The sequence below is a fragment of the Endocarpon pusillum genome (genome assembly GCF_000464535.1).
Source record: "Endocarpon pusillum Z07020 unplaced genomic scaffold scaffold2738, whole genome shotgun sequence".
In the NCBI taxonomy this organism is placed as follows: domain Eukaryota; kingdom Fungi; phylum Ascomycota; class Eurotiomycetes; order Verrucariales; family Verrucariaceae; genus Endocarpon; species Endocarpon pusillum.
Window position 1 is genome coordinate 49,321 of NW_006916231.1, and position 18,336 is coordinate 67,656.

The window sequence follows — 18,336 nt, forward strand, 5'->3', positions numbered from 1 at the left end:
GGAGTTCTCAGATCCCCTTCCTCTCCCCCCCTTCTTCATCCCCCTATTTCTCTACCAATACTCACTCAAATTTAAGGAATAATGAGTTCTGAACAGGGAAATAAACGGCGCGTCTGCCGGAAGTCTTATTCGATAGATCCTCCTTCTCCTGCGGCCCCACGAACGCTTAAAACGATGCTTGACACGCCGCGCCGCGCGCGCCTCCTCGCTGATGCACGCCACACAGCTGGCAAATTACCTCGTACAGAGCTATTTAAGATACATAATATATCTGAAACAACTGGCTATCGAATCATCAAAGAAGGAACTGCGCGCCGCAGCCAGAAAGTCCACAATCGAGGTCGAAAGCAAGTACTTACTCAATATGAGTGTGAAGCAATTGAGGCAGTAGAAGATGCTAATTTTGGCTTCGCTTCTTCTAGTCATTTCAAGGTGGCAAAGACTATTGGTATAGCTAATGGCTCTGAACGTGCTATTCAAAGAAATATGAAGGATTTTGGCGTAGGGACCTATATGGCCGCGCAAAAAAAAATGCTCTTACAAACGCATATTGATGCTCGAATTATATAGGGATTTGAGCGCCGGTATTGGCAATTAGATCAATTTAAGAAGTATCAATAGTGTGATAAGTCTCAATTTGCTACTTGCTTGCAACGACAGGCTCAAATTCATCGTCGACCAGGGCTTGAAGCACGAAATGCCCTATCAAAGACCCAATTCAAGCTCAAGCGTCAAAATCAGTCAATCTATATGTACGCAGTTATTGGATGGAATTTCAAGGGTCAGCTCCACTTCTATACAGGCTCCAGAGTAGGAGGACGTCTTATTCAGAGTGATTATATAGCTATTTTGAAAGAAATTATCGCTCCTAATTAGGATAAAGATCACGTACTAATCGAAGATAATGACGGGCCTCATGGTACCAAGGGCAAGGGTCCTAATAAGGTTAAAGCACTCAAGGACCTTCTAGGGATCAAATAGGAGATGAACCCTGCTAATTCGCCTGATCTCAACCCCATTGAGACGATCTGGAGAATAATAAAGCAGCGCTTGAAGTCCAGGGGGGTTATCTTCGAAGAAGCTGTTCTGCGCAGGGCTATCCAGGAGGAGTGGGATAAAATAACTCTGGATGAGATTAATAGGGCTATCTCAACAATGCCAGATAGAGTAGCTGCCCTAAATAAGCGAAATGGGCGTCCTATCCCCTATTAAAGGGGCGTGTAGCATAGCAGGAATCTGAGAACTCCCGTAAATTTTGGCGCCAAGCTTCGGGCCGGAGGATCCCGCGAAGTAGATCTAAAATCAGGCAGATTTCGGAATGAGGAAAAAGCAATAGGTACTGAATTGGTCTGTTGTTTCATAATCTGATTGCACCGACCTGCCTTGAGCAACTGTATGTCATAGTGATCTGGAAAGACTGGCAATTAGTCATTGACTGCCCTTTCTAGCCTCCCTCGACGAACGTCTTTGGCCATAATCATAGCTTTCGGAAATTGAACCCCGTCCGAACACCCACAACGCCATAATTCCACCAATACACCCTCACTCATAAAACCCCAACCCCTTGCCTTTCGGCCCTACCCTTCGTCTAACGTTGATTCACCTTCCCAGTCTCCCTCTTCCCAACAGATGCGGCGACGATGCACTGGTCGTATGCCGATTGGACTCACCGTATATTCAAATCGTCGTCCTTCTCGCCAAGTTAAACCATTCGCGAGCCAAATGAAGCCCAGAAACTGCCCAACAGAGTCACCAATACGCCCATCCGCCTTCCACACCTCATTGGAGCGAGGAGCGTTCCCTGCAGGCAGATCTGTCGTCTCCAGCACCTCAGCTTATCAGTAGTCATAACTAACAGATACGGTTTAAAAATGTTTGACATCCATCCTGTCATGTTAAAAATTATCGATGTATAAGAAATACTACTACTTCTTATTAGTACTAACCAGTGTCACTGGCCACATACGAAGATTTGTGATGTCCCAGCACCGTAATTATGGTGCCCCAGTCTACTGCCCCCTATTGGACGCGATTTTGATGCTCCAGATGCCAAGGCTGGAACAGGATCATTGTACTAAATCGCGGAAACGCCATTCCCAAAAGGGAATGGAGCACGTGCATGACGCAGGGATAGTTGGAATGCGACGCCACATCAGCCTACTAATTGGTTTTTCTAAAAGCTTATCCAATTTCTGTCTGGATCATTGGCTGCTGAGTGGAGCATGTTGGTGTGGTAACACTTGATTTTACATCAACTTCAGATACTAACGTGCTTAGTTACAATAATTATGCTTGATATTGTAGTAGTACTACACAATGCAGTCACATAGTTAATAAGGGTAGGGCAAGGCCGAATTTTGGATGTCTAAAACACTCCCAACAGTAATGAAATCTGCCTTGAGCGCAGCCTTCTCATCCTGGCCGTCGTTGCCCAGTAATCTCGTCCAATCCACACAACCAAACGCCTGTCGCAGCAAGTCCCACGCTGATCAGAACATGGCGAGCGACAGCCACTATGCATGAGGTATTCAGAGCACCAAAGATCTCGACTTCCCGTTGGGCTGTCTAAAACGTCGCCTGCTGCCCTACTCTAGTATCAGAGCAGCGCAAAGGGTTTGGCAATGCGGCTGGCTAACATACATCTGCTCTTAGCCGTCGCCTTGTTCTGGCTATAGGGCATCCTTAACTCATGCCTTAACATGGGACTCATGGGAGCACTTACTACACAATGGATTCTCTTCCGGTGGATCTGATAGCCTTCACGACACAACCCACCAATATTTGCAGTTCAGCCTGGCCCCATATCCTCTTGATTTTCCCTAGTGTTTGGCTGTAGTGCACAACAGTTGTTGTCTCTACCTTACACTTCGCTTGCACTCGGTGAGTGCCACTCACTCAGCATGAATTGGCTCAGCCAGGCTAGAGGTGCAGGGGACACCGGCCAGGAGTCCAGCCTGCGCCAGGACTCATCCAACGAAAGACCAGGGAAATTCCCCCATCTCTCCGAATTCATGACAATCGACAAAGACTACCAACCTAAAGACGTGCCCGGCACCCAAGCGCCTGTCGACTCAGGCCATGTCATCTACATCAAAGATACATCCGCAAAAGACACCCGCATCAACGACCGCGTTATGCTGGTCCTCTTCCACAATCAGCCCTTCTCCCATACTTGCCTGTCCTTTTGCTGCCACTCAGACTTCAGTGGCGAAACTCTCAACCATAGCCATGCACTCGTGTACACGGATCAGGGCCAGCAAACGGCCCCCCAGCTATCTCAAGCCCAGCAACCAAACATCGGTCTTCCACGCCTCGAGATCAACCTGCGCCACAATAACACCCCTTTCTCACTCCAGCCGGACATCTATCTCAACTTGCGAGAGCACTGGAACGTCGAGCAGGAAGTACGATTCGTTATTCTAGGTCGAGTTGAAAGAAGTTCTTATCAGAGACTGGTGCCTGAGATTGAACGTTTATTTTGCCAATCAATATCCGGTGTAGATATCGTTAAGGATAGAGGAAATCCCTTGCCTCCCAACGGGCAGGAATCCGCAAGTCTAGAGAGGAAGAAGAGTAATCGAAAAGACAAAGTCCACGGGACTACGAGGGAAAAGAGGAGAGATAACATATCTCATTGGCCTATTTCTGCTTCCTTTCAGCGACAAGAGCCTGGCGCCTAGCCTTGCTCACGACAATGATCTTTCTGGCGACATGTTCTAGGCTGTATCCGTATTCGGTCAGGTTTCTGGGTTTTGGTAACGATGATATGCTTTGCTTACGATATACTCTTTCTATAGTGTACCCATACCTATGTAGATAGATATTGCTGTATCATCCTACCTCAGCTCCTTTTGGTGTCCCGTGCTAGCGATACGATGGTCGTTGATGTCGGTGTTGGTGCTGGTGCTGGTGCTGGGAGTGGTATTGATACCGACATCGGCATTCATGCTGTTAGAGCGCAGCCAAACCGCAGGCGGGCAGCACTTGTGACGAACAGATAAGCTACATTAAAGTATACAAGCGATGGTCGCTCAGATGCTCCTGCCTCTCAGGTCATAACGAGTGTAGGTAAGGAGCGTATGAGTCGCTAGGAAGAAAGAAACGCCGGGGGGTCCATCGGCAGGAGTCTTAACATTCCCTGGCATTAGGACTGGAAGCAACGGTAGCAGAAGGGGAATGGTTTGTATAGAGTGAGCAGTAATTGGATAACCTCTTAACCAGGGTGATGGCCATCTTGTTTCTAACATGAAACCAAAGATGAAAGCGTGATCCCGTCTGTGTATATGGTCGGGGGTGCCTAGGGTTCTCGTTTCGGCAACCCACACGCCCTGTCTAATATTGACGAAGCAATTATAATAGGACAACTGGTCCACGACCGGCATATTGGTGCATCGAAGGAAGAGAGCGAAGGTGAATAGCATGAACGGTGGGTGTGAGGAGATGTTGATCCTCACCTGGACTAAGGCGGTGATGCTGAGTAGCCGAGACGGGGCTCTCAAAGAGATATCTTATACTGATTACCTGGATCAGCACAATAGCACTCGAGAAGTACAGAGGACGTATAGATCGATAGGCCCCATGCAAAGTACATAGCTCACCCGCTGACAAGTAAGAAAAACCACGGGACGCATATTCTTCAGATAAATCTGTTGAACCAAAAGGACCGCGGCCCCCAGTAGACCGTAAACGAGCTTAATGTCTGACACAATCATATTCACCACCCCATTGGGACGTGCGAGCTGATCAGAACTCCATCCTCTCGCATAGTCTTATTTAGTGTCACCTCTTTAATGTATGGCAAAGAGCACACATTTTCGCAGGAGACACAAGCTCCACCGGATTCACACTCAAAGTGAAGAGCAGATCTTTCCCCATGAAAAATACTTCAGGGCACTGCTTATGCCGCTCCCTTGAATACTGTTCATACCAGTGGGTAAATCAATATCTTCTCCATTCACCAACTATAAGAAAAAGCAAATTAGAATCGGTTTTTCGACCTGAGGTAACATTTAGGTTGGATTCGTCACTAGCACGGAGTACATCCAAGGGTATACCCAATAAGGTAAGCGACCGAGAAGGACCCCCTTAAGGCGAACTCGCCATGAATACAATACCAACACCACATCTTCTATCTCTCCTCTCTCTAAGCTCGCCCTTCCATTGGCTATCATACAAAATTTCCTTCCGTCACACCTCCCAAGAGCGTCTGCCTGATCGACACCACGGCAAGCCACTGCAGCGTTCCCATGTAACGGGTTCCGCCTACGCCCATCAGAAAGTCCAGCTTCCCCGTCACAAGTCGCGAAATTCACCATGGTCAATGACGGGTTCGCCGTCGGCACAGCACGTCCTGCCTATCTATTTGCACAAGTCCCGTATCGGATCTTCGGTTGGCCAGTAATGGTATACGACTGCTTGGACAAATATTTGCAGTAATTTTTTTTGCAGATTCCACATTGGGCGTTCTTAGTACACAAAGCTGGACATAGAGGGACCACCTTATACCGGGCGTCTAGCACGGGGCCGGTGTTCTCCGACACGTCGATGGAGCCGTCCGCCACGGGTTCGGCGGCAGGGTCCGCGATAGCGTCGGCCACGGCGATGGGGGTGGCTGTGATAATGGCAGACATGGAGAATATAGCGGTTAGGGCCAGAGTGACCATGGAGAGAAAGCCGCGCATGTTGGTTGATGTGGTAGTTACTGGTGGAAGTGGCTGGGAGGGAAAGGGTGGATTCAAGGTTATATAGACGATGGTCTGGTGCTTGAAGGAACGGAAGTGTGGATGAGGAAGCTCCAAGAAGTGAATTTGTTGAGTGGCCTGGATGCGAAAGAGGGAGGTATGGGTGGGTGTTTTATATATCCCTGGCGACAGGTGGTCAACGGATACATGGTAGACGGTGAGCTGTGATTTCGCAGCGGACGTGCCTTGCAAAGGAGGTAGCAATAGCTATTCCCGAATGCTTTTTGACCGGCTGGCACTAACGAACACATGGCCATGGTTCGCTGTCAGACGACCGTGGTCTATCTTACGTAGCGCGTCTTTCCTTCGGGTCGAGGTTACCCGGTTGTGTCGTATGCTTTAGGCTGCTAATGCTATTCTGCAGTAGGCAATCCGCAATCTTGAGCAGGAGTTGGGCCAGCTTTCTCAGAGTGGACGCCCCGAGGAAAGTGGTCGGTCAAGTAGCCGTCTTGGTTCCAGGACCTGGCTAGTATTTCAAGCTGTATCCTGAATCAGGCTTCTGCCACAAGTCGCTCCTTGAGATGTTGGTTCAGATACACGAGGGAAGTGTATTTCCACGTGATCATGGCTCAACGGGGCGGAAAGTCAAGTTAACGGAAAGTTGTTCTACTTGCATTCTAGAATGTCATTCTAGGATGGCCTGGCGAACACATGGTCGGCCGAAGCTCATGGTAGCCGAGGCATAGAAGTAAAAGCAGATATGCCTGCATCATGAGGTTGAAGTGCCAGTACATGTCTTGCTCAGGGGTGGCGACTTACCAGACTTGATCGGCCCCTGGAGCTGATGCATGACTTCAGCAGATCCAGCGTTAGGTTCAAGCTAGACGAATCTGAATCTTACGAAGAAGTGGCTAGGCAGTAGTTGGGTGATGGAGAACCATTGAGATCCAATTTCCGGAAGGTTAACGTAGCAGCCTGCTTTGGTGGACAACATCATCGACGTAGTCATCCAACCAGTTTGGGGTGAGGCTGAATATGCTCAAAAGATGTGTTGGATGTTCCATCGTCACCTCGTAGGTCCGAATATGAAGTATGAGCACGCTGGCTGCCCGCGGGAGCTTTAGAGTTTGATACTAAAACTTGCCCTTCACATGGAGAGCAGGCATCGTCGACCTGTCCGCGCCCAGCTAGCGCTCTCCGTGGAACTGTTCCGACCCCATAAATAGATCGGATCATAGACTTAGCTAAACCTGCTTTGGTATGGTCGTGGTCGATGTCGATGTCGATGGACCATCAAGCGGCCGAAGTCAGTAGGATGCAGCTTCAACAACGATGCGGATCAACACTTCAGGATTACGTCGGCAGGTTTTACAAGGAAGCTCCGTATTTGTCGTTGCGTATTGTTGGTTTTCAACTGTCACTACGGGCTTATGCATCACAATCGGGCTTGTCACGGTGCTCTGATTCTCTTCCGGATCCATGGCTGACGGAGCAATCCCCCTGAGAACCTGATGGTTGACAATCATGACGGATTGCACCAACATCCAGCCGGTCAGTGATCTAGAGCCTTGCCAGAAGAGTGACTATCCAGGATCTGATAGACAGGGTGGACAATCCTTGCATCGTCTACAAGACCAGGCACAACTCTCCATCACATGCCAAATCTTGCCATAGCTGGTTTATGCAAAACGTCGCTGCTGTCTGACTAGTGTTTATGTCAGAAGTGGTGGGGCATGACTTGTCGGAGTGCACGCTTCTTCAACCACTCGAAACCGTATATAGACATCACGCCCAATGCCCAATGCAGGTTGCTGTCAACACTAGCATCAGACCACAACTGCGGAGATGACCGAAAGATATTGGAAGATCGTGAATAGGATTACTGCAATTACCAGTCTATTGGAGACACATTGACTCGCTGCAGGACATTGGAATTTCAGCCAGGAGTCTAGGTGTGACATAGATAGCAAGGATTGCTAGTTATTCCTTTCTCGTCTGGTTTTGCTTGGCCCGAACAAAGCTGTTCATCTAAGCGCTGCGGGTAAGGATCGAATTCTTATCCTTTCTCCGCTGCACCTGTAAGCCTCCATGGCCCAGTTCACGGATTGACGCCGGTTAGCTGCCTCTCGAGTCTCTCTCAAGCCAAACTTTCTGACTGGTTGGTTGAGGGGCTTCAGGCTCACTCGACTTCCCACGCCATTGCTCTCTTTCAAATAGTCTCGAGTACTTTAGTTGTTCTGACTTCGCATCGTGTTTCGTCGACGAAGGCATTTCCATCTCCATTCGCAAGGCCTTCGCACATCGCCCAAATTCATTGAGAATTTTTGTTCATATCATCATCTACACTGGACTTTGTTGTATATCGTGTATACACAACTTCAATGATAGGGGCTACGAGATTTATACCTGGGACCCGCAGACACTTATTGACGAAGTCCGGTCCTTGGGCTTTTGGCAAGTAGGAATTGGTTTCAATTCTCTTTCCTGGCGTCTTGTTGGCTCGATAACCTCTCTGGCGGTACTGAACATTGTTATCCTGATAAGCCTCAAGAAGACGTCCGCCCTTCGTCTCCCACGAGGTTTTCCACGGCTTCCGCATTCAGTGGTGGTCAGATATTATCTTGGTCGTCTCGACATTCGCTTCGGTAATAAGCCAACAAATTTCCGTACGATTTTCTTATGTAAAGAGGTTTTTCCACCACAGTCTTCATGTACCTTCAGCACAAGCGAAGGTCATTCAATAGACTGTGATTGACTGGGTCTAGACAGACATGCGGTGGTGGACCCCCAATCCGGGGCAGCGAATCGTGCGCCTGGGAAGCCCAAAGACGGGCCAAGATCAGATTTATATGCTTGCTTAAGCACCTGTATGTCTCCAGGTCCATGGATAGCATGTTCTATGTAGTGGATAGCTAGGGATTGCAAGTAGCTGTGGACCTGCTTGTCGTTTCTGGTTGTTATATGTGCTTCGTTCCCCATGAACCGTCGTACCAGCAGCAAGCAGTCTGAGGATCGAGCATTCTCCCGACTCCTGGTTGCTGCTTATGAATGGTAGGAACAGAGGCTGGGAGCTGGTCGAAGCATATGTGGACAGCTCGGCTGTGTATACATTACTTGAAGTAGGCCCTACAAAACTCTACTTCCAGATCCGTGCAACTGAAAACTTCTTATATCCTTCTCAAGTTCGCTGGCCGTTCCTCGCTTCAAGAAGTTACTCAGCGTACTTGCACAAGGTACTTCACAAGGTCAAACAAGAGGCCGAAGTTGTAGTTACACAGAACAAATCCTACATTTTATGTTCATGAGATGATTGGTGCCTAATTTCGATCTGGCCTATCTTGCACTTGTATCACTTTGAAGTATTCACTGGAGAGGCTTCATTTGGGAAAGGTTTCGAGGGTCGGATAATCAAGAATGACAGCGCTGTTCTGCGTGAAACATGTTCTGGCTAATCCTCCCTGAAAGCCTGCTGTACCGTGAGTTGGACAACAGGAAGAGGTTGCTACTTTGTGTTACACACGAAAGTCTTGCATGAGCTGTGCTACGTGCAAACAGAAGAACATGGATGAGTCTTTGCCTTCTTACTGGCGAGATCGAGTTTATAGGTTACCCGTATAACGCAGCCAGTGCAGCAAGTCCAAGGTAGCAATCACTTGGCTGACAGAAGAGTTCCTTTGTGGGTTCACACACCCTACATACAGAACTCGCTGTCTAGCGGAATGGTTTTGTAGCTTTGAACACATGTTGGGCGGGTAGAGCATTCCACCTGAAAGCCAAAAGCGAATTTAAAGTACAAGCACGTCCACACTTTCTTGAATGACAGCATTCGAGTCGGATAATGGGAGGCAATGCTGCTACCGAGAAGAAGGTTGAGCAAATTCAAACACGAGTATAACCCTTTGAACTCATCATTATGCGAAATCTGGATTGGCGAATACGCTGTCTCTCGAATGGTAAGAACATCACACCTTTGTGAGGACACATCTCGCCCTGTGTGGTCTCCCCTGTTGCCATAGTTGAGGAGAAGAAACGTGATAGGTAAATTTCGTAAATGGCAATACATAGCTTGGACGCTGTTTCTGAAAGAAGAAAGCGGCTCTTGAAAGGGATAGAACAGGGACTAGTATTGCTGGTGGCCATGCTTTAGATTAGACTACAAGTTTCGCAGCGCCGTCTTCATCATGCAGCCACATAGTCCGGTAAACTAGAACGAGACAAGGCTCTGGAACTGCTCTCTGTCGTATCTTCGAACGTCGTGAACAGAGATGTACAGATTTCCTGGTAGTCATGCCAGGAAGCTATATTGACCAACAGGCCAACACTTACAGTTCAGACATGTTATGCATGGCATGCCATCTTTCCATTAAGTTTAGGAAAGCGGTGTCGCCTTCGTTTCTCTTCTCCGATTCTTGTGTCGTGCGACGTCTGGTCTCAAGGATGTTAGGCAAGAGTCAATGGCAACAAAGAACAGATCAGACGTGGGTTGCGGTTTTCATCAAGAAACATAGAATGAACGATATTGAGAGACGAAAAATTGGTGACTGGATTTAACTATCATAAAATACCCATTGCAACTCCCAATCTTCTATGCCGTCTCTGTGCTATTTTTTGGGGCGGCTGTAAAGGAGAGCAAAGCTAGTAGTGTCTCAATTGTGCGATTTCTTGCTATAGGAAGAGGCATTAGCACATCAGGGAGTTTGTTCGATGGGGGCTTTGCAGACGTACGGAATTCAGACATCGAGGCGCGGAACTGATAATCCACTGATTCCGTTTCCATTTCAGTCCGCATTGACTCCCTTCCTCCGGAAAAAGGTTGTTGAGCAGCATTTCCAATTTGGGACGATCTATGTAGTCATCGTCTATTACTTGGGAGGATTTTTGGCAGCGCGGACATGCTTGCCGCCTCGAGGTTGGGATTGCGCTTTCGCTTCGTTGAGTGGACATGCCGGGGTGGCCGTCAGGTCGATCACCACCGAGAGGATATTGAAGGACTAGAATGAAGCTTGTAGAGCTTGGAGAGTTGGAACTGGTAGAAATATGGAGGGAGCAAGGACAACACCATGTCGGCTTTTTGTAGTCCAGTTGAGAGCTGACACAGGAGGCTGATAATAGTTTGATCCTCTTACAGGATAGGCAGTGAGGCAAAGGGTGCGCAGATAAGCAATGACAGACAGAGCGGCCCTGGGTGGACAGGAAAGCGCCAAGCTGATTGGCCAGCGCTAAGGGGCTGAAACCTATGGGACGGGTTGGTCCGAGGCAAAAACCTCAAGGAAGATAAAATCAGTTGCCTTTTTTCCACTTACCGACGCGTGGACGCTGTCTCTCAGCCCTGGCATGTTCATGCAGGCTGTCGACGCGGCTCAAACGCATCCAGTCAGGCTTGTGTGTGCAACTCTGCAGACCGACAAAAGTCTTGATGGCACTTGAATCGGTTCGCTCCCTAGAAAGGCAGTACAGCCTTGTGTGTCCTTCGCTGGACCAAGGCTGGCAGCCTTTCTGATTGCTATCTTGTTGCAATGGTAAGTAGTTGAGCTCCAAGCAGTTTGATCAAAGCAGCAATAACATTGGGACAATCTCCAAGAATCCGGTAGTGTCAATCAGTATGACTCTGCTTGCAACGAATACCACAGCGCTCTTTTTGCCACAAGACTCACCTCTGTCGCAAGTGGAGTTGCTCACACGAGACAGGGAACCTCATGATCAGCACCCGGATGACTGGTCGCCCCCTAAGCCGGCCTCAAAAGGCATCCCTCTCGCCCGGCATCAGGTAGAGAACAAAGCAGAATACGAACTCGGAGAATCAAAGGTTACAGTAAGCACCGCCGCCGTACAGACAAGCGGCCCACAGCAATGTGATCTCGGCTCACAATGGCTGCCATTGAACAATCCAGTAGAGATGGAACGGCATCTAAGGGTTAGTATACGTGCCTCAGACTTGATATCATATCCCTTTGCTGAGGGAATTTTGTGTAGGACGATCATCAATTTCGTGCTGTGTAGGCATATCCGGACATTGGAGGACTGACTCCTAACCTGGCATTGAACAGTGTCATACGCCAAAAGAACTCCCATAGCAGGCTCTCGGTTAGTAAGGACCTGTTCGGATGCCTCTCCTCAAAGTGCGGCCTTCCAGCCCAGTTCCAGGATATTATCGCTTATTTCGGATCGAGAGACCTCGAGGTCGAAGTGGCAACACCTCGACTCCGCTTCGCTCGGCTAAAGCGACCACGGTTATCTGCTTCTAGCAACGGCTTCGGTTTGGCTTCTCGTTCTCAATCCCGAGACGCAAGCTAAATCTTTGTTCAGAGTGCATGTATGGCTTACGATTTGTCCAGCCGAACAATAAGGGTGACCCTCAGCGGATGTACTCCCTTCGCCAGCTGGCCGTTTACAATAAGGAAGACGTAGGGTGTAACTTGGCCACTTGGTTGTTGGTGGCGCCTCCTCCCAATGTTACAATAGCATTCAACGAGTATTTCGAAATGCAAAACACTGGGGCATCGATGAACGCTTTCGGAGTGCACGCACTCTTGTTCAGTTTTGCCATATCAAGCTGGCGGCCGTACCTCGTCCACCTGGCTGAGGAAGTACATCAACACGTGAGCTTCATCATGCATTGCGATAGTCAGAACTCACCGTGCAAAGGCAAACACAGTCCTCCTGGCTGCTCCTGCGGGACATGGACCAATCAGTCTCAATAAGTGCGGTGATATGCAGAGGTTGAAACTACTTGGAGACGCAATGTTGGATGCTACACTGACCTTATCCACCACACATGACGCCTTGAACCGTCTTACAGCCAGCTATACGCACTATGTGACAGGGACCGACGTCCAGGACGAAGTTGCTGTAGACGAGTTCGAAGATGATGTCTACCACCAGCTTCTCGAGCTCTCGCGGGAGGTGGACTGGCTTTTACAGCAGACAGATGGGATGCGGCAAAAGCTACTAGGGATTAGTCACCTAGTATAAATGTCACCTTTATTCTTACCTGAACCAACACTGATTACTCGGACAGGTCTCCAGCTTTATGTCCTTAGGAAATGGGCGCGCTTTAGAAGATCTTGGCAAAGAAGCGCGGGAAGAGAATTCTCATATCCATAACCTCACCAAGAAGAGCACGCAGGATGCAGCTGCGGTCAAGGTGCTCACGATCATGATGCTGGTATACCTACCCGCCACTGTGGTATTGGTAGGTCTTAACCTGCAGCCTCGCCCCTACACAACTAACGGATTTCAAGAACTTCTTTTCAACCTCGTTTGTGGATAACACCACCTCGGCTGGTTCCTCGAGAAACCTCATTATCCTTGCCAACTGGTGGATATTTGTAGCTATTTCCGTTCCGCTCACCGTTTTGACATTCTATGTTTGGTGGGTTTTTGCTGGTCTGCAGGCCACCGGGAAGTATCCGCCATGGTGGAGAAAGATCGCGAGAATGAAGTTGATATTCAGGGCGAGGACCACTTCCCAAACTGACGAAGAGAATGGTATCGACCCGGTTAGTACGGCAGCTACTATCGCTAGTTGTGACGAAAAGCTCTAACAGTCCGAGGATATTTGAGAAAGAGTCATTGTATGCTTTTTTGCCCGAAGCTTTTCTCAATGACTTTCTTTCCCCGGCTAGAAGCCAAATTCATGGGAATGATTTCATGGGAATGTCTTCATGGGCCGACAATTTCAAAATGTTTCGCTTTAGAGGTACTCCAGCTAATAGTTACGAATACCCTCGATCACGCGGAGTGTTTCACGCAGCAGCTGCTACGCTTTCTCGAGACAGGTATAGGAACAATACTATGGTTTGAGAAATTACTGCTTTGCCTGAGGCTACAGCGGTGCGGTTCCTATCGTACTCAGCACTATACTCAGCCGCTCTGGTTCCCCTTCTCCGGCGCTAACGCAAGGCATTTCCCAGGCGTTCGAACAAAGCCACAATAGGGAATAAGCCTTGAGAAGCCGCGAAATGGGTGTAGCATTCGGCCTAGCTGGTGTGTGACACAGCCCTAAACAGGATAGCCATCCAATGCCTGAGGATCGAGCCATGGATCACTACCCTGTCTTGCTATCTCTATTCATTCAGCTTCTTTTCGTTGATTCTTTTGTTACATTACTCCGTCTGTGTCTGAATTGCTCCCTTCCACCGTACCTACAGTCTGCTGTCTTTGGTTTCTTGGTGAGATGAGGCCATGGCACTGTCGATTTTTACGGACTTCATGCGAGTCTGCAAACACCATTACCAGAGGAGGAGAGGAAAGGCCCGGAGACGTAACTCAACAAAGCACCACGACCCTTCTATAACGCCAGTCGACGCAGTAGAACGTCAAATCCCAGATCAAGGTCTGCCTGAGCGCAGTTCACAAGTCCCTTTAGCGGAGAACGTGGTGCAAAAGCCGATTTCTTCCCTTGTTGATCATAACCTTGTTCCACCTACCACAGAGTCGTCAAATTTCACTGATGTGTCTGCAAGTAAACCTGAGATGGAGCATTCGCCCCCGAGCCCGAGGACAACTGGTCCGGAGTCTCCGAGTCACGACAGTGGCAGCCGAATGTCAATAGCCTCAAGTCCACCCGAGCCTTTTCCTCGTCTGCACCACGAGCCATGCTCCCCAGGTAAATCTCATCGACTTCAGACGCCACATACTTTGAAGCACCGAACTTCAGATAGGTCTGCCAGAAGACAGTACTATGACCAAGATAGAGACAGGGTCATCCCGAAGGAAATACTTTGCTATCTCAAGGTGATTTTTGACGGCAAACCCCTTTCGGAAAGAACCTCTTTTGAGAAACTTGATTGGCAGGATGATGCTTCCTATGGGACAGTCCATAAGGCTGCACAGAATTGTTTGAACGCGTCTCCTGAAACGATCAACAAAAACGTCTGGCGCACAGACGGTGTCTGCAAGCTTTTCAGAGAGAAGCAAGAATGTTCCTCCAAAGCACTTGAAACTGAGGATCAGTGGTCCGAGGTCTTGCATCTTATCATTGCAGAATTCGTGACCATACCGGGGAACGAATATGCAAAATTTCATCTTGAGATAACTTGGACGTATGCTGCAGTGGACCTTCCCGGCACTGAGAAAACTCAGAAAAGGAGGTACAGCAGGGAAATTGCAGACTTGATCGACTCCAGAATAAAAACCAATTGGCGCGGGAGGAAATTCATACCACAGAAAGATCTTCATGCTATCATGTCACCATCTGTTATTGAACACCTGATCAACAAGGACGAGTCTTTGGCAAACACAGAACATGCTGGTCTTGGAGACAGCCCAGCCATGAACAAGAAGAAATTTATCGACGATGTTGCAAGCTATCACAAACACTTACTTGCGCTTTGTGTACACGAAGATCTTCCTCTGATCTGCTTGTGGCAGATGCTCTATCTTGGGCCAAAACCTGCTCAATTTCCACTGGGAATCTCTGACAAACCGCCTGCAGCTGAAAAGATTAAGTTTGACAACCTGATATTCAAACAATGGTTTTTCACCGCCTACCGATTTCCGAAACCAACAGATGCTAAAGTCCACTGCTTTGACCTCACAGATAACGATATACTTCCCATTGAAGGCTGTGGCAAAACAAAACCAATCGGATCAGGCGCATTCAAAACTGTATACGAGGTTCAGATTCAGCCAGGACACCACCGCTTCACAGCTGTATGATCCCGTTCGACTCAAGAGATACAGATATGATTGAACTGACATTATAATCACAGGACAAAACAAGCGTTTTTGCTTTGAAGGAATTCAAAAACGGTTGTGCGTTCGAAGATTTTGAGCGAGAGTCCAAAGTCCTTCGAAAATTGGTTAACGTGCCGCACAAACACATCACTCCTCATTATGCGTCTTGGCGCCAGGGAGGACATTTCTTCATGCTGTCTCCTCTGGCTTTTTGTAACCTGAAGGGATATTGGAAGCAGGAGCGACCTCGATTGAGTGACCCTGACTTCGTGTTATGGGAGTTGAGGCAGCTTCGGGGTTTGGCTGACGGTCTGCGCTTCATATACAATCTTGGTGGGTGGCACCACGACCTCAAAGGCGAGAACATCTTAGTTTTCAAAGAAGGCGACAGTGGCGGGCCGACTCTAAAGATAGCAGACTTTGGGTCGGCAAAAATCCGTGCTCGACGTTCAGCTCCACGCGACGAGAGTTCTCCCACGGATCATTACTCTCAAGGAACTTCGGCTTACGAGGCACCAGATTATGTCATTCGTGGTGAGACCTCACGCCCTTACGACGTATGGACGCTCGGATGCATCTTTTTGGATTTTCTTGTTTGGACGTTCGGTTCGTTTCCTTCCGAGCTAGAGACTTTTTCCAAGCAAAGACGAGAAATCAAAGGAGGCCAAATTGGTAACGACACTATGTTCTGGTACGTCGAACGTAATCGCGAAGGCTACAAAACCCACTGGAAACCTTATGTCAGCAAAAGGCTTCATGAACTTGAGGAGCAATGCAACTCCGACAAAGGCAGGGCGGTTTTCAAGGAACTGGTGCTGACGACCAGTAAAATGCTCAGAATGGATCCTTCGAAGAGGCCAAAGCCGCACGAGGTGCATAACGACATGGAGAGAATGATACTTTGGGCCGAAGAAGCTGTGAAAGAGCCAGATTGGAACATTCAGAATCTTCTAATTGGATCAGTCCCATCAACCTCGAAGTCTGAGACCTCTGGTGAGGCGGGTGGTGATGAAGTTCCAGTGGAGGCTCCGCTTGGCCATCTAATGATGGACAACACAGCGTTTTTGAGAGCACCCATGGCTTCAGGGCGGAACAGGACGCGAAATCCGCTATCAGACAGCCCAACACTCATATGCATGGGATTGAACGAGAACTTAAACCTCACGGAGAACGGCCCGAACAACCCCCACCTGGTCGTCGACAACTGCGACCACATCTCGGACTGTAACACCCTGGAGCTCAATAGCACGACTGCGCCAACATTATACGGCTCGCACATGATATCTCCAGATCGTGATCGTTTTGCCGAAGCACGCACCGCGGTCCCAAGCACCACTGCTTCCGATTCTCACCTGCCGCCTACCCCCCACCCTTCGATACCCTGAATTGAAGTCGCGACTCCGCCATCAGAACACCTAACAAGGCTAAATAAGGTTTAGTGCTTCATGATACGCAATGGCATACGTGGGTCAAAGGATGTGCATCGATTCGGGCTCCAATCGAGTTCAAGGACCAGCTTCTCTGTCGTTGTATTTGCGGAACGACAAGGCGTTTCCAAGTGGGATGTTCTGAGCTGCTTTAGAGTACTGGGAGTAGTATTGAGGCTCTGTTTCTTCTTCATGCTGGAACCCTGGAATTTATCTTCAATCTATAGGTTCTAGATCCTCATTGTCCGCACTCAACTAACGTTTCTGCGCTGCAATTGGAAGGCGGGGCCGGCCCTTCGGCGTCATTACGCGTCAGTCAATATATCATTCACAGCCTTGTTAGGAGCCCGGCGTATCATACTTAGTCGCCCTTTACAGCTGATGCACTTCTCGTGCGCAAACATCTTCAGCTACTGCAGAAGCATGCATACCCAACCATATCACCAATCCCAAGCAGTGGCGCTGTCTAATATGCAGACTATAAGCATGTCTCCAACACCCGACTGCAACGGCGCTCGGGAGCACAAAACCGTGGATTCAACCACGATAAGAGCAATCGAGTCGTACAACCAGTAAAAGTGACGACTCCATTGAACAGCCTGAGATGTATAAGATCTTGCGAAGCCTCAAACTCGAGGCTCCGGACGGCCTTTGCGCCTTGTGTTTGTTTTCCGCCCCAGAACGCCTCTTGTGGACCCCACAAGCCACCTAATCGAGATCCCTACAAGTGACATTTCACGCCTACTGCAATCGGCTTGACTGAGCAACACTAGACATGCAAGCCCAGCCGCTGACTTGGACTTGGGAGGACCGCTACTACATCCGCTTCAAGGTCAATGCATGGGTTAGCACCTTTGGCGGAAAAGCAACCCAGTTTGTAAGCCAGCCCAGATCCACACCGGAGTCAACCTTGGCTTAACTTTGTGGGCGGCAGCATCAACACGGCACGTACCATATCACTGCGCCGAGATATCCAAACAAAGTGCGTTAGAGACACACTGCCCACGAATAAGCCCCTCCAACGTCGGCTGACACAAGGCCGACACCATCAGGACGAGATCGAGTGGCTGAAGGATAGCGACCTGAGCTCCAGCGTTCAGGTTCCCGGCTATGGGACTTTGCAGTTGCAACTGGGATGAGCAGCTAGTACACGTTCTTGTCTACCTACACGTGTAATATCAGCATAAGGAAGATATTAAGTTTTCCTAGTAACTTAGTGCTCGATGCCCCAATTGGGGCATTTCCAGATCTGAATTACCTCTTGATGGACCCCCCACTGAAGGGAGAATTGGACGAAGATTCTACGCTCTGGCAGCCGAGCCATGTCTAGATATGATCCCCTGGCCATGGCAGCATTTCGACATCTTTTTCTAGCTTGGAAACCAGTGGAAATCACCTTTGTTGGAAAACCAAAAGCGTGAGGTAGGAAAATGCAACTACTCAATCAGATAACAATTCATTCAGAACACTTCAAAAACTACAATAACGAAGAAATTATTCCGCTCTTTAATCCTCTACCCCACCAGTCGCACGCGCGCTCTCTCATTTCG

The 18,336-nt window shown here is 48.8% G+C and overlaps 4 protein-coding genes across 4 annotated transcripts; 3 read left to right on the forward strand and 1 right to left on the reverse strand.

Annotated features, from left to right (window-relative positions):
- Window positions 1-2,900: 2,900 nt before the first annotated feature.
- On the forward strand, window positions 2,901-3,680 carry EPUS_06086 (uncharacterized protein; the record flags this gene model as incomplete). Its single annotated transcript, XM_007803810.1, has 1 exon — window positions 2,901-3,680. The coding sequence occupies one exon, from the start codon at window positions 2,901-2,903 to the stop codon at window positions 3,678-3,680; it is 780 nt and encodes a 259-aa protein (XP_007802001.1).
- A 1,674-nt stretch (window positions 3,681-5,354) lies between these two features.
- Window positions 5,355-5,681, reverse strand: EPUS_06087 (uncharacterized protein; the record flags this gene model as incomplete). The annotated part of the gene is made up of 1 exon (XM_007803811.1): window positions 5,355-5,681. The coding sequence occupies one exon, from the start codon at window positions 5,679-5,681 to the stop codon at window positions 5,355-5,357; it is 327 nt and encodes a 108-aa protein (XP_007802002.1).
- A 5,602-nt stretch (window positions 5,682-11,283) lies between these two features.
- Window positions 11,284-13,225, forward strand: EPUS_06088 (uncharacterized protein; the record flags this gene model as incomplete). Its single annotated transcript, XM_007803812.1, has 7 exons — window positions 11,284-11,595; window positions 11,655-11,677; window positions 11,729-11,937; window positions 11,988-12,280; window positions 12,327-12,647; window positions 12,700-12,873; window positions 12,923-13,225. 7 exons carry the CDS (start codon window positions 11,284-11,286, stop codon window positions 13,223-13,225), a joined length of 1,635 nt encoding a protein of 544 aa, XP_007802003.1.
- A 640-nt stretch (window positions 13,226-13,865) lies between these two features.
- Window positions 13,866-16,744, forward strand: EPUS_06089 (uncharacterized protein; the record flags this gene model as incomplete). Its single annotated transcript, XM_007803813.1, has 2 exons — window positions 13,866-15,335; window positions 15,395-16,744. 2 exons carry the CDS (start codon window positions 13,866-13,868, stop codon window positions 16,742-16,744), a joined length of 2,820 nt encoding a protein of 939 aa, XP_007802004.1.
- Between the last annotated feature and the right edge of the window lie 1,592 nt (window positions 16,745-18,336).